The 14,961-nt window shown below is 42.1% G+C and overlaps 1 protein-coding gene across 1 annotated transcript in view; it reads right to left on the minus strand.

Annotated features, from left to right (window-relative positions):
- RNF130 (ring finger protein 130) overlaps positions 1-14,961 on the minus strand; it is a gene marked incomplete at its 5' end in the record, with an annotated part of 75,919 nt that overhangs the window by 36,733 nt on the left and 24,225 nt on the right. Inside the window, one exon of the mRNA XM_029941665.1 lies at positions 12,066-12,316. Coding sequence (XP_029797525.1) covers positions 12,066-12,316 — 251 coding nt within the window. The remainder of the gene's footprint in view (positions 1-12,065; positions 12,317-14,961) is intronic.

Here is a 14,961-nt window from a genome sequence, read left to right on the forward strand (position 1 = left end):
GCATCTCGGGCTGGCCCATTTTCCAATCTCCCCAGTTTGCACTCACTCACTCAGGCATCTTTTAGGTTGTCTTCTTTCTGGAGTCTGTATTTTCTCCTTCCACTCCTGAGGATAGAGTAATGTCCTTCTCAGTTCGATAGATGGGGCAGATGAAGTTTACAGAGCTCCCTTCCTCTCCGCCATCTTGCCTCCTCCCTTCTCAGCCCTAAGACTATTGCAGCTTTTTTTTTTTTTTTAATCCTCAGACTGTATTCCAGTAGATGTGAACTGCCCGAACACAGCCCCCCGGAGTCCTTTCTCCATATGGGTATGTCACTGTCTTGAAATATAGTTTTATTTGTTCCCATTTATTTTCAGTTTTGATAATTTTGTCTTCTTTTCCTTCAATGATTTGAAACAGTCACGTAGTTCTAGAGTCAAAACTATAAAACCAGGTACAGGGAAGCCTCACTTCCAGCCCTAGACTCCACCCTGTTCCTTTCCCCTAACGTAAGAGCTCTAGGATAGTTCTGCTTTTATCCTCATATTGTTTCCTTTTGGAAATAAAAGGAAACGCGTATGCATGTGTGTACGTACGTGATATGCATATCCATCTATATGGATGTGTTTTCATGGTCCCCCTCTTTCTTACCATCAGCTGGTACACTAAAACTGTTCTGTACCAAGAGGTCACTTTAAAGCTGGCAAACTGCGATCTTCAGATGCCCCGTCTCTTTTCTAGCTACCTACGACTGTGGTGCATTCTGAGTATTTCATGGTGGAGAGTTCTAGTTTATTCAATCAGACTACTACTGATGGACATTTGGGTGGTTCGACTTTTGAGATTATAAAGAATAGCAAGATAGATAGTTCTGTACAGATGGGTTTTTTTCGCTTCTGTAAGGCTACACTGCTACAAGTGAGGTTACTAAGAGACAAGTAAGCACGTATGCCCTTCTGCTGGATATGACAAAGTCCAGCACCCTCGCTCATGCCCCTCCCCCACCTGAAACTGTACTGTTCTGCACCATCATCATCAACGCGGGAGGATACTGGTTTCCCTACCACCTGGTCAAGAAAGAAGGTGGTCAAATCTTAGAATTTCCACCCCCCCCCCCAAATTTAAGTACTATTTGCATTTTTCTAAGTGAACTATCCTTTTTTTTTTGCCCATTTTTTTTCCTATCGGAGTTTCGGTCGTCTTTTTTTTTTTTTAAATGTTTATTTACTTTTGAGAGAGAGACAGAGCAGGAGGAAGGGGGGGTGGCCAGAAAGAGAGAGAGAGAGAGAGAGAGAGAGAGAGAGAGAGAGAATCTGAAGCAGGCTCCATGCTCTGAGCTGTCAGCACAGAGCCTGATGTAGAACTTGAACCCATGAACTGTGAGATCATGACCTGAGCCAAAGTTGGCCTCTTAACCAGCTGAGCCATCTAGTCGCCCCTTCAGTCTTCTTCATATATCACGGCTGCTAGCCCTTGATAACATAAGTCACAAATGTCTCATTTTAGTTTCTCATACATTTGTTTTTCCTTAAACATTTTCTTTTCTTAAAAAAATTAAAACATATAGCCATATTTATCAGTTATTTTTTACTCTTACTCTATTCTGAGCCATAATCCAAACTTTTCCAAGTTCCCCATTATAAAAGAAAATTCAGCCCACATTTTCTTCTAATCTTGGTAGTTTTATCGTTTATAATTAAATCTATGATTCACTGGAAATTTATCCCAGTGTACAATGTAAGGAAGAGATCTAATTTTGTCTTTTTCCAGTTGCTCCACAACCATTTATTAAAAATGTTCATCCTTCCCCACTGATTTGAGATGATGCTTTTTATTATATACTGTGCTTAAATTTCTACATGCAGTTGTGTTTACTTTTGGGTTTTGCATTTTGTTCTATTAGAGGTGTGTTTATTCATGAGCTAACTTTAACTCATTTTTTCTTAGTAGGTTTCACACCCAGCGTAGAGCCCAACATGGCACTTGAACTTGCAATCCTGAGACCAAGACCTGAGCTGAGATCAAGAGTTGGATGCTTAACCAACTGAGGCACCCAGGTGTCCCTTAACATTCTTCAAAATAAGAGGCTCAATATGTATTGAGCCACACCCATCACTGCTCTTCTTTTTCAGGGTTTTTTTTCCCCTAGTGATCCTTAATTACTTATTCTTCCATGTGATTTTTATAATTACCTTATATCTAATCCCAGAAAAAACATATGAAGGTAATTGTATTTAGATGGAGTTAAATGTATGAAAGAACTTCGGAAGAACTGACAGCTTCACTGTACTGAACGTTTATCTTCAACAGGAACAAGGTATGTCAGGAGCGTTTTATAGTCTTCCTAGTGTGGGTTTTACACAATACTTGTTGGTTAAGTTCACACCAGGATTGAGTCACCCACTTACCCTTCCAGCCATAAACGTTGCCTTCGATCGCATTGTATCTTTTGGTTTTTCTTCTGTACATGAATTTTATATCCTGCTTCTTTACTAGGCTGTTCCCCTGTTTTAGTAGGGTTCCACTGATCCTTTAGGGATTTTCAGACAGACATTCCTATTGACTGAAAACAAACCTACTTCTCCAACTCTTATTCATCGTACTGCTTTTTTTTTTATCGAACCGCTTGGGCCAATACCTGCAGCATGGCTTTAATTAGGGCAGCTCTGCTCCGTCCTGGCTTGAATGGAAACATCTTCACATTTACCTGTTAAGCAAGATGCAGGCTCCCAGGCTGACTGTGTGTGCACCTGGGCACCGCTGCTGCCTTGGGGCCGAGTAGCCACACCACCTTCTGCGCCCTCTCAAGCTCGAGAGGCTTCCGGCGTTTGTGTGGGTTGTTTACAAATCATAGCTGCGCTTTCACCAGCGGTTCTTGGACACATCTGCTGGGGCTTGCCTCAGCGTGGAGCCCTCTCGCGGGGATTTCTGACTCTTAGGACAACCAGAACACCCCCCCTTCCTCCCCCTGGGTACCTCCTTTGGAGCTACAGTGCAGGACCTGCTGCTGCTGGCCGTCTGGCTGAGTCACTCCTTTCTCCAGTTCTTGGAGGTACCCGTGGCCTGGCAGCATGTGCTGTCTGAGGATTTTCCTTTTTTATCCTGCCTGCTCTGTTTATTTTTTTAAAAGCTTTTAGGGAAATTAAAAACAAATACCCTACTGCTTCCATCTTGCTCAGATCCAAATTCTGCTAAAGAATTTTAAACAAAAGAGTTCCCTGATGAGATCTGGGTTTTGGATAATTCAGGCCTGGCCTCCTGAGAAGGTCTGTGACACAGTGAAGACTGGAAGTACTGAGACCCAGTAGTATCTAGGGCTTCAGAGAGTTAAGAAGGGCCTGAATCAGGCCAGTGGGTGTGGGGAAAGAGGAGAGGACAGAATCCAGAGAGATTTAGAAGGTAAAACTGACAGAACCTAATGACTGACTGAGCTGGTGGGGGGAGGGGGAGGCATGAAAACAGTGGGGAGTCCAAGGTGGCTGGCCCAGCTTTCTAGCTGTGGGAATGGCACCCCATTATGGAATTCCAGGAAAAGAGGAGCCAGTGCTGGCGGGAAGGGGCTCAGTCTTCAGTGAGCTGGTAACAATGCATGCGGGCTATCTAATAAGAGAACATCCACTTCTGAACTTCCAAAATCTCCTGTGGCAAAAGGAAAACAATATCTTTTCTCTGTATTTGACATTAACGTCAAACACCTTCACTGTGATGCTTTCCACAGGATTTGGCTTGTGTTCCTACATTCTTCTCGACCCCTCCTCCAGCATTTCCAACCAGTCCGTGACAGGTACGCTTCAGCTCTGGTTTTGGTCTTTTACTTGAATCTGTATCAGCGTGCGGCAGGGCCCCCTTCCAAACACTGTCCAGGTGCTGTGAATGCCATTTTCCCGGACTGAAGCTCCCTGGTGTTCTGCAGCCTGTCACTCTCTCCTCACGACCACTTTTTGTCCCTTTTGTCTAACAGAAGTATCCCCATCGTTTCCAAGGTACCATGTGTTCTATGCCGTGGCTCCTGCCCCCAGCCCGCTCCATAAACCTGCTTTATTAATATTATTTTCCTTTGCTCTTCAATATTTCCAAGAGCTCCTTCCCCCTAAGCCTCTCCCATCAAAAAAGAAAAAAAAAATCTTCTACCACTCCACTGCTAAAAATCATCATTTGATGGCTCCTTACTGCTTAGAGAATAAAGCCTTAATCCTTGAGCGTGAGATTTGAGCCCTTCATCTTGTCCTGTCAACACGTGTCCGGGAGCGGCTCACAGGCTCACGTCTCCTCCCCAGGATTCCTGATGCCATTCAACTCTTCCTGTCCCTCCTTTCCTCCCTCCACGGCTCTGTGGAAAATGATCCCTTTGCCTGACTGTCCTCCCAGTCTCACGAAGTCTTATTCATCCTTGAAAATTCAGCTCAAATGTCACTCCCTCCACTGCGAAGTACCCTGACTCACCTAGAGCAAGATCACTCTGCCCAAAAAGAGTTACTCAATACAGCAGTATTCTGATTACACCTGTCTGCCTTCCTCATAAGACATACCCTCGTTCTTGGATTAATTTAAGCACTCACTGAGTCAATGTGATGTGCCAGGCCCCAGGCTAACTCTGAGGTGGTAGTAATGATGTCTCAGAAACACCCTATTTTCAATAGGATATTTTGTGCCAGAAAAAAATCTTAAGCTCTCGATGTATAATGTTTAGAAGGCATATACTCTTCATACACAGATGGTGGCATTTATTTGTAAACTGACCATAATAGCAGGACAGGGAAAAGAAGGTAGAAAGATGATAAAGTAATATGTATACACTCAGCTCAGAAACCTACTTTCCTTCTCCAGTTTTTCTGGAATTAATAATCCCTAATAAACCTAGTAGACAAAATTCAGTGCACAGTCCAACAATGACAAAAGAAGTCTGTCTTTTTCAACTACATAATCTTTTCCTAGGGGAAAAAATCTTGACCATATTCACAATACCCCCTCCCCACCTGCTCAATGTGAAAGGAAGACTCTGAGCCCCACCACATTTCCAAGGTCAATTGTGTGTAAGCTAAGCATCTGCCGTCCTCTGCAGAACATTCGGTGTTCTTCGTGCTCGTACACGTAAGTGTGCTCTCTAATTAGCTACCTTCCAGGGTGAAAATGGGCAAGAAAAGCCTGTTTCATTTCAGTAACCTCAGGATATTTATAAAGCCTAAGAATAATGTACACATGTTTAATCAAGGAGCTTTAACAAATTTTAAATACCTTTGAAACTGTGTAATTTTCACAGGGAATTTTCATGAAAAGGCATTCTAAACTCAGGTTTGGCCTGTGGAATATCTGCCCTATTATTCTTCAATGGTAAAATAAAAAAATATTCTGTTTTGGGAATCAAATTGGACTACTTCAGGATGAAAGGCACAACACTGACCACATAAGTGTGAAAAAGGGTGACATTTCTTGGAAAAACTGGAGGTTCCCTTGCTGTACGAACGCTCTGAACATCTACCCTCTTGTGCGAATGAACCATCACTGACTTGTTGGAAGGCAACAATCCTGAGTTATCTGCGTGGAAACACCGTACCCAGACGCACTCTGACAGTTCTTCAGGAAGAGCAAACCACAGTAATTTAGCAGTAAATTAAAGAGCCAAAGCAGTAGATTCTTTTTTGCACGTGCAAAATGGTGTCAGCTGTGTACATCACATTGTGCTCGGAAGTTATGTAGGAAACGTGGCTCTCTCTAGCGGCGTCTTCCATCCAAAGCACTGCTTCACGATGACAGTCTGTGGGAGAAAACGGGTCTCGCCTTAAACTCACTGTTTTTCCTTTGCCAATACTTCTGGCTTCTTGTTTAAAGTAGCCAAAGGTTTCAACCAGTTGGGCTGCTGCCATCTTCTTATTAAACTTTAATAAGCTAAGCTTTTTAAGCCACATAAAAATTTCATCAAGCGTTTCTCAACCTTAGGAAAAAACGGAAGGAGGAAAAAAGGTCACAACATCACTTTCCGCCACAGCAGCGTCTGGAGAAGGCTTTGGAAGCCCGCACAGTCGGCCGCATGGCCAGCGCCTGTGACTTGCGCCACATGGCGGGGCATCCTGCCTGCATCACACGCAGACCCCACGCCGGGTGCTAATTAAAGCGCTACTGTCAAATAGCAGGCTCCTGGGACCGACTAGACCATCCGCTCTTTTCCAAAAGTCCTTGGGATGCACTACATCCAACCCACAATTGTAGGGCTCTCCTGCCCAGAACACCATTTCAGAGCAACTCTTGATCACTTCACTTCTAGTATTTCATAATGACAACATATTTAACAAATGTCTTTAGTTTTTTAAAAAAAGGAGTACAGCATGCTAACATGTAAATACAGCGCTAATAACAGAGGGAACAGATAGGAGAGTTGAAAGAGGTCACCTGTCTCTGGGAAACAAAAATTAGGAAAAGACTGGGCAAGGAACCAAGCATGCGGGGCCATTTATTTTTAAGAATTTTGTTCATGCATTATATTGGTGACATTTAAATTTAAAAATGAAACTACATCACAGAAGAATGTGGGCTGTGCTGCTGTCCTTCAAGAAGATCCAGAACTTCAGCTGACATCTATTTTCCTCAAACATCATCAGACAGGATTTCTTGCCAGGTGCCTCGATGACAAATACACAAGTGCTGTTGTTTTCTTAGTGCGGGCGTGACTCTATCCCTCCATTTCATCCGAGAGCAATTTTACATCTTTTCATTTTATCAAAAACCTCATAAAACTGGTCCTTCGATCTGAAGGCTGTAAATGTGTGATTTTGCACTTTATGTCTAATAATCTTTTCGAGGATTGCGGCACATTTTAGATCAGTTAACACTTTCATCTGATTTTCCTTTACTGCTTTCATCACCTATGTCCCCGTCCAAGTGCGGGAGAGCCTATGGGGACTGTCAGTTCTGCCACGACGTGACAGTCCCCTCCTCCTGGCCCTCCCCCTTGATCTACCACAACAAGTAAGGACAACAAGTCTCTGAAAGGTGATGAGGCGGGACCTCAAGACTTGAGGAACACAGGGTGGAGTGCCTCGACCTGTCCTCCTCTAGACAAACACCAGTGGGAAAACTGAACCCCTCCTGCCACAATGGTTTCAGCTGGGCCCAGTGGGAAGGTGGCCTTTCCACCCCACACCCTCGCAGAGGCAAGCTGAGTGCATGATCTAACTGACATCTATATAACACTGCACCCAACAGCAGAATACACATTTTTTTTCCAACCACCCCCAGAACATTTGTCAATACAGACTATATCCCAGGTAATAGAACAAACCTCAACACATCTGAAAGAATTTAAATCATATAGAGTATGTCTCTGATCATAACAGAACCAAACTAGCATCAGTAACTCTATGGTAATGGCAGAATCTCCAAACTCTAGAAAGTGAATGCATGGGTCAGAGAGGAAGTACCCAAAGAAAAAATTACATAAAACTGAAGAGAAATGGAAACACAGGATATCAAAGTATATAGGACACAGTTAAAGTAGTAGTCCTAAGAAATATATAGCACAAAATCCTTATACGAGAAAGATAAAATGTTTCTTTTTTAAAATTTGTTTTGATAGAGAGAGCACGTACGCACGGGAGGAGCACACACACAGCATGCATGAGCAGGGAGGGGGAGAGAGAGGGAGAAAGAATCCCAAGTAGGCTCTTTGCTATCAGTGCAGAGCCTGATGTGGGGCTTGATCTCATAAACTGTGAGATCATGACCTGAGCTGAAATCAAAAGTTGAACACTCAACTGACTGAGCTACCCAGGGGCCCCGGAAAGAGAAAAAGTTTCATATAAATAATCTAAGTTCTCATCTTTCCAAAAAAAAAAAAAAAAAAGCTGGTTCTTTGAAAAAGGTAAAAAACTGGTAAGTTTCTATCAAGACTTACAAAAATAAGGGCGCCTGGGTGGCACAGTTGGTTAAGCATCCAACTCTTTGTTTCGGCTCAGGTCATGATCTCATGGTTTCATGAGTTTGAGCCCTGAGTAGGGCTCTGTGCTGAAAGCACCCAGCCTGCTTAGGATTCTCTCTGCCCCTTTCCCACTCACATGGTCTGTCTCTCTCAAAATAAATAAACTTGAAAAAGAAATACTGCCATAGACTTTATAGCCACTAAACGAACAAGGTAATACTATGAACAACTTTATACTCGTGGATTTGACAACATCTAAAAAAATGGGCCAATTCCTCAAAAACCACAAATTACCAAATTTCAATAAAGGCAATATAGACAACCTGAATAGTCTTTTAAACATCAAAGAAATTACAATTTTCTAATACTTCCCCACCCCTGCAAAAAACTACAGACTGGTATCTCTTGACAAATTTAGACACAAATATCCTCAACAAAACATCAGCCGAATTCAGCAATGCGCATGCGCGTGCGCACACGCACACACGCACACACACACACACTCATACGTCATGATAGAGTGGGATTTGTTACAGGCATGCAGGTCTGGTTCAACATTAGAAAATCAATGAATACAATCCACCATGTCAAGAGGATAGAGAAAACAAAAAATCGTCTTATGACATCAATGGACATAGAAAACATGTGACAAAATTGAACACCCATTTGTGATAAAAGCTCTCAGCAAACCAGAAATACAGAGGAGCTTCGTCACGCTGATAATAAACATCTACAAAACATGACAGCTAAAACACACTCAATGATGAAAGACTGAATCCTTTCCTCTAAGATTGGGTACAGGCAAAGATGCCTACTCTCATTCACCATTGTCATTCAACATGGTACTGAGAATTCTGGCATCCGCAATAAAGCCAAAAACACAATAAAACAAACAAAAAAAACAAAAACAGACCCTTAACCCAAACCTCTTATTTATCAAAAAAAAAAACTACCTCAAAATGGATTATGGTTATGGACTTAAATGTAAAAGGCAGAAGTATAAAACTTCTAGAAAAAAAGTGAGGATCTTTGGAATCTAGGGTTTGGCAATAAGTTTTCAGACTTGACAGCAAAAGCCAAACTGACAAATTAAATCCAATCAAAATGAAAACTTTTTGCTCTTCAGAAGACCCTGTGAAGAGTTTAAAAGATAAGATACTCAGAGAAAACATGTCTGTGCTTCCCCTAATAGCCCAGATGTCTCCCTCCTGAACATTTATCCTGGGTAAATGCAAACTCACGTTAACACAAAAGTCCGTAACAGATGTTCACTTTAAAATAGCCAAAACCTTGAAACAACTGGGTTCACCAAACTGGTATGTCTAAGCTACAGAATAATGCTCAGCAATAAAAAAGAATAAACTACCAATACACACAACAACTTGGCAGGCTCATAAGGGAATTATGTTAGGCAAAGACACCCAAACTCTAAAGGTTAAGTACTATATGATTCCATTCATACAGCATTCTTGAAATGATGAAACTGTAGAGTGGGGAACAGATCGGTGGTATCAGCAGTTAGGCATGGGGGCAGGAAGGAGATGCCCATGACTATAAAAGAAAATAGCACAAGGGATCCTTGTGGTGAATTGTTACGGATCTCGACCGTGGTAGTGGTGACTCAAAATCATACAGAACTACACACTCCCACACCCACAAGTACAAGTTAAACCGGAGAAACCTGAATAAGGTCAGTGGATTGTATGAATGTCACATTGAGTATGGTTGTAATATTTACTATAGTTATTCAAAATTTTACCCTTAGGGGATGAAGGGCACCTGGGATCTCCTTGTGTTTTGTCTTACAAGTGCATGTGGATCTACGATTATCTCAAAAAAAAAAAAAAAAAGTTTAACAAATGTGAAGGACTGGTATTCCTGAAAAAATGCATATAGCTGGATCTAATAATGAGGGAGTATCGAATAAGTATGAAACAATTGTTTTGGACTCTTCAAAAATGCCAATGCCAGGGGCGGCTGGGTGGTTCTGTCAGTTAAGTGGCCGGCTTAGGCTCAGGTCACAATCTCGCAGTTCATGAGTTTGAGCCCCACATTGGGCTCTGCGCTGATTAAGAGCGTAGAGCCTGGAGCCTGCTTCAGATTCCAGGTCTCCCTCTCTCTCTGCCCCTTCCCCACTCATGCTCTGTCTCTCTCTCAGAAATAAACAAGAAAACATTTTTTAAAATGCCAATGCCATGAAACAGATTAAGAGAGGCACGACAGGGGTGCCTGGCTAGCCCAGTGAGCAGAGTGTGCAAATTCTGATCTTGGGGTCATGAGTTCAAGCCCCATGCTGGGCACAGAGCTTAATTAAAAAAAGAAAAAAAAGAGAGAGACATGACAACTCACTGTAATGTTCAATCTCTTTGGATCAATACTGGGTTTGCTTTGTTATAAAGGACATTATTAAGACAATGTCACAAAACCTAGAAATAAAGGTCTATAGATCAGATAATGATAATGCATCAATGTTAACTTCCTGATTTTGATAATCACACTGTGATTATGTAAGAAAATGTTCTTCAAATGGAGGGCTGAGGAGGGAGGGGGAAGAGGAAGGGAGTGATTGTTGTGGAGGGCGGCACTTGCAAGGAAGAGCACTAGGTGTTATATGAAAACCAACTTGGTAATGAACTATTTAAATGAAAAAAAGAAAAAGAAAAAAGAAGAAAACGCTAAAAAAAACCCAAAAAAATGTTCTTGCTTTAAAACAATACACAGTGAAGTAGTAAGGGTAGAGGGGCATCGTATCTCAAATCTACTCACAAATGGTAAGAAAGTATATACACATAGAAAAGCAAATAGAGTAAAATGTTAACAGTTGAAGAATCTGAGGAAAGGAATACTTTATACTATTCTTGCAGCATCTGTAAGACTGAAATTATAAATAATAATTATCATATTAAATTTAAGTATACAGGATGCTGCACAGAGTGTGGCACAAAAATGTGCAATAAACTGCAGTTTTCAGATATTTTATACCTATTTTCAGATGAAAAAACAAGTTGAGAAGTGAAATAAATGGTCTAAGAAGGACCCTGGCAAACTGAGGGTGAGGTCAGAATTTGAACTCAGATCTGTTCCACGGTGGCATCTGTGCTCCTTTTGCTAGAATAAGGAAGGCTGGGAATGTCCACTCCCCCAGGAGGGATCTGGACGTACTCTGAGGAGAGGAGGGCATTACAGAAAGACTGGCTACCAACCACTCTCCAGGCACTTCCCCTGCCAGCTTCCTCCCACGGAGGCCTCCAGCCCGGCCCCGGGGCGCACATTTTGTCCAGAGCACACCAAACCAACTAACACCCTGCCGAATCCGCGCCTGCAGGCCGTCCACCTCAGGGCAGCACACGGTCTCGTCTTCCCTGGGTCTTTATCCACTCTCCCAGCCAGCTGAGCAGTCTGCGCCAGCCAACGGAGGTTCTAGATGACTAGATACCGCTCTTCCATGGGTCCTCCTCCACCTCACCGGCTCCCCTCGGCCCCACTTACACAGGATAGGTCATCTTAATTGATTTATTTTATCTGAATAGGTAATCTATGTTTCAAATTTCACACAGCGTAAAAGTGTGTGATGTCCCTGCCCCCACCTCCTGGCTGCCTCGCCACGGACCACCAATGCGACCGGAGTAAAAATGCAACTCTGTGATAGTTTCTCAAATTCCTAGGAATTAGCTGGATTATATTATGATACAAAGCTAAATATTTACGTAGAATATTCTAAGTGATCACTGTAAATTTAAATTCTCCATTCAGGTATTTAAAAAATCCCTCAAGGGGCACCTGGGTGGCTCAGTCGGTTAAGCGTCCGGCTTTGGCTCAGGTCATGATCTTACATTCGTGGGTTTGAGCCCCGCGTCAGGCTCTGTGCTGACTGACAGCTAGTTCAGAGCCTGGAGCCTGCTTCCGATTCTGTGTCTTCCTCTCTCTCTGACCCTCCCCTGATCGTGCTGTCTCTGTCTGTCTCTCAAAAAAAATAAATAAAAAACATAAAAAAAAAATTAAAAAAAAATAAATAAAAAATCCCTCATATAACTTGTGTTAGTAGGTTTTCAAAATACTGTAAATGACTGGGGATCACAAGAAATTTTTTTTTTAAGTGAAAAACTATTTGTATCAGCCGTCCATGAATTAAGGCTGGTAAGCATCAATCGTTACGGAATACCCCCAGCTCACCTGGTTCCTGTCGCGTGCGTTCGTGTACCTGATCTTCTGAATGAAGTAGAATATGAGCCATGCTGAAGAAATAATCATCAAAACAATAAAGGATATTGACACGAAGACTAGAGAGCCACGGCTGAAGTTCTTTGGCGGCATTCGCGTTCCAACAGCTATTGTCATTTGTACAGAGATGTTTTTCTCCAGATAACTCAAAATATCCTTACCCCTCAATTCTGTAATCATGACAGCAATAATATCTCCAGTGCCTGTAATGTAAAATAAATACATATACTCAAGTGATCTTTAAAATTCACAGGAACATCAAACATACAAAGACACTACTTAGAAAAACCACTACAATTTTTGTTAATGGCAAGTTGCAGATTCAACTTTTCAGATGAAGTCAATCTCTGCAGTTGGCTATGCAGGCACCCAGTGGAAACAGGAATCTGCCGTGTAGTACTAAGACTCGGACAGAGTGTAAAATGACTGCAGGGTTGAGAGTCCCATTAACTCGTCTGACAACTACATTTTAAAAAATGGCTTATTAAATCAGCCAAATGTTAACGACAGACAGTATAAAACGTAGTATTATACAACAACGTCATGTGATAAAATCATGGCAGACCTTTACTGTAAAACCTTTCCCATCTTAAAATGCTCTTTAGGAAGTCCCAGCTCCTTAAGGAGAACAGCACTAGTATTTATAGTACAAAAAGCACTATTATTTGTAGTACAAAAATTGGTACTTTGTGCACACTCATTCTCAGAAACATTTACAGGGCTCCTATTAAATTGTACAGCTAGTAGAAGGAATAGAAAGAAGTACAGGACACACAGTTTTATGATCTCACTGACATGACGCAAATCCTGTGACAGAGCTGCAAAAGCCAAATGCCCAAAGGCAGTAACCTTCACTAGTAACAGCTGAAGCTAACTTGGGTCCTCTGTCTGGCCCTGATGAGAGGAAGGCTCCTTTCTCATGCAGCCCAGAGCTCTTCCGGAAATGGAACCCTCCCGAGACACGTCCACACTTCAACAGCCTGGACTAGTCTGGCATCAGAACGCTTCCAGCTTCTAACAGCTGTCCCGAGGTTCTGCCATGGCCGCAAACTATTTAAGGTAATTAAAGGATATCCTTAAGTCGCTATTCTGGTCATTTACTTCTTTCACTTCTGTAATTTCCAAGAGTAGAGATACGGTGGAGGCAATTACTCCGGCTCCTGTGGAGTGTGAAATTACTATTCCTTTCCTCCTCCACAGAGGGAAGTAATTTCCCATTTCCTTTCCAGGAAGAAGGGCAGCCTTTCTATACCAGGCTAGCTGCTGGCCACCCTCCATTCTAGGCTGAAGCTGCCGACGGCAGCATGCAACTTTCAGCACAGTTCAAGACAAAGACTGAGACTCTGGGGGTCAGGGCAAGGAGAATAAACATTTTAATTCAGGAAAGAGAAAATTATAACCATTTATTCAAACAGAAATAAGGTTTGCAGAAAAACGTAAACCACCAAAACCAAACACCCAAGTGTTTGCCCTTGCAAACACTTCTTCAGTGAATACTACTGGTAAAGCATTTGGTTTACATATTTATCGTATTTCACTAAAAGAACCGGCCTTATCATGTGCAGTCAAAAGACCATAGGCTGAACTGAAAAGAAATTCAATAATTAAAAATTTTCTGAAAAATTTAACCCAACGGAACATATACCTTTTGCATTACCTTTTCAAAATTAAGCCAGCCACTTTATCAGAATAGCAGTTTATCAGAATACTGATTAAAAGAACCCAAAAACAAAAAGAAAACTGCAAAATTAAGGCAAGCAACAGAGTTAACATCTAATTATCTTTGTGACATAAAAGTTCTGGTCAGTAAATTAGAGAAAATCATAACATAGTGCTAAACTGTTTAAATTTTCCATCTAGAAACCTTAGGTGTGCGCTCTTAGATGTTGGTCAACAGGCAACGGTCTGTGGTGTAACATACCAGGTATGGCTATAAAGTAACTGAGACGGATCCCACAAACCGCACATGACAATCAGTCTCATTGCTTTATAATCACACCAGGTACAAACAGTTTTAGAAACCAGTTCTGAGGCTTCCTCTTGAAGACTCAAGCTGGAAAAGGAGCAGGGAAAGAAACCAGTCCATGGACTTTTATTCTTCCAAAGAACACTAAATAAATGAACACCGCCCAGTTTCAACTGGAAAGCTGTTTGGGAAAAGAAGCATTTAATTATTTCAACCACCCATTCCACGATATTTATTGAGCACATACTATGATCAAGGTTCCCAAATGTTCATGTTTTTTTAAAGATTTTTAAAGTAATCATGTGTACCTTTTAAAATTACAAAATTTTTTTTTAATGTTTACTTATATTTGTGAGAGCGAGAGCAAGTGAGCGAGCGAGCGAGAGAGAGTGTGTGTGTGTGTGTGTGTGTGTGTGTGTGTGTGTGAGAGAGAGAGAGAGTGGGGGGGAGGGGCAGAGGGAGAGGCAGACAGAAGATCCGAAGCGGGCTCTGTGCTGACCGCAGAGCGCCCGATGCAGGGCTTGAACTCATGAACCATGAGATCATGGCCTGAGTCAAAATCAAAGCCGGACATTTAACCAACTGTGCCACTCAGGGACCCCTGTCCACCTTTTAAAGACAGAAAATTTACCTGCTGTGAAATAAGACCAAAAAAAAAAAGGAAAAAGAAAAAAAATATATATGTTGGTCTCTGCTCCAGTTCCTGGCACAGAGCTCCTAAAACACTTCCAATTTGTTGAGTGATCAGAGCATTAGGAGCTGTTTGTTCTGCTGTTTGGTCCTTGACCTTGAATCCTGACAAAGAGCTTCTCCTTGGAATTTCCTGGGTGACAGGAGTCGTCTGTTCTAATGAGGCGACGCTTGGTGGGCTCCTGGATAGCT

This window comes from Suricata suricatta, chromosome 6 (assembly GCF_006229205.1).
Source record: "Suricata suricatta isolate VVHF042 chromosome 6, meerkat_22Aug2017_6uvM2_HiC, whole genome shotgun sequence".
Classification (NCBI taxonomy): domain Eukaryota; kingdom Metazoa; phylum Chordata; class Mammalia; order Carnivora; family Herpestidae; genus Suricata; species Suricata suricatta.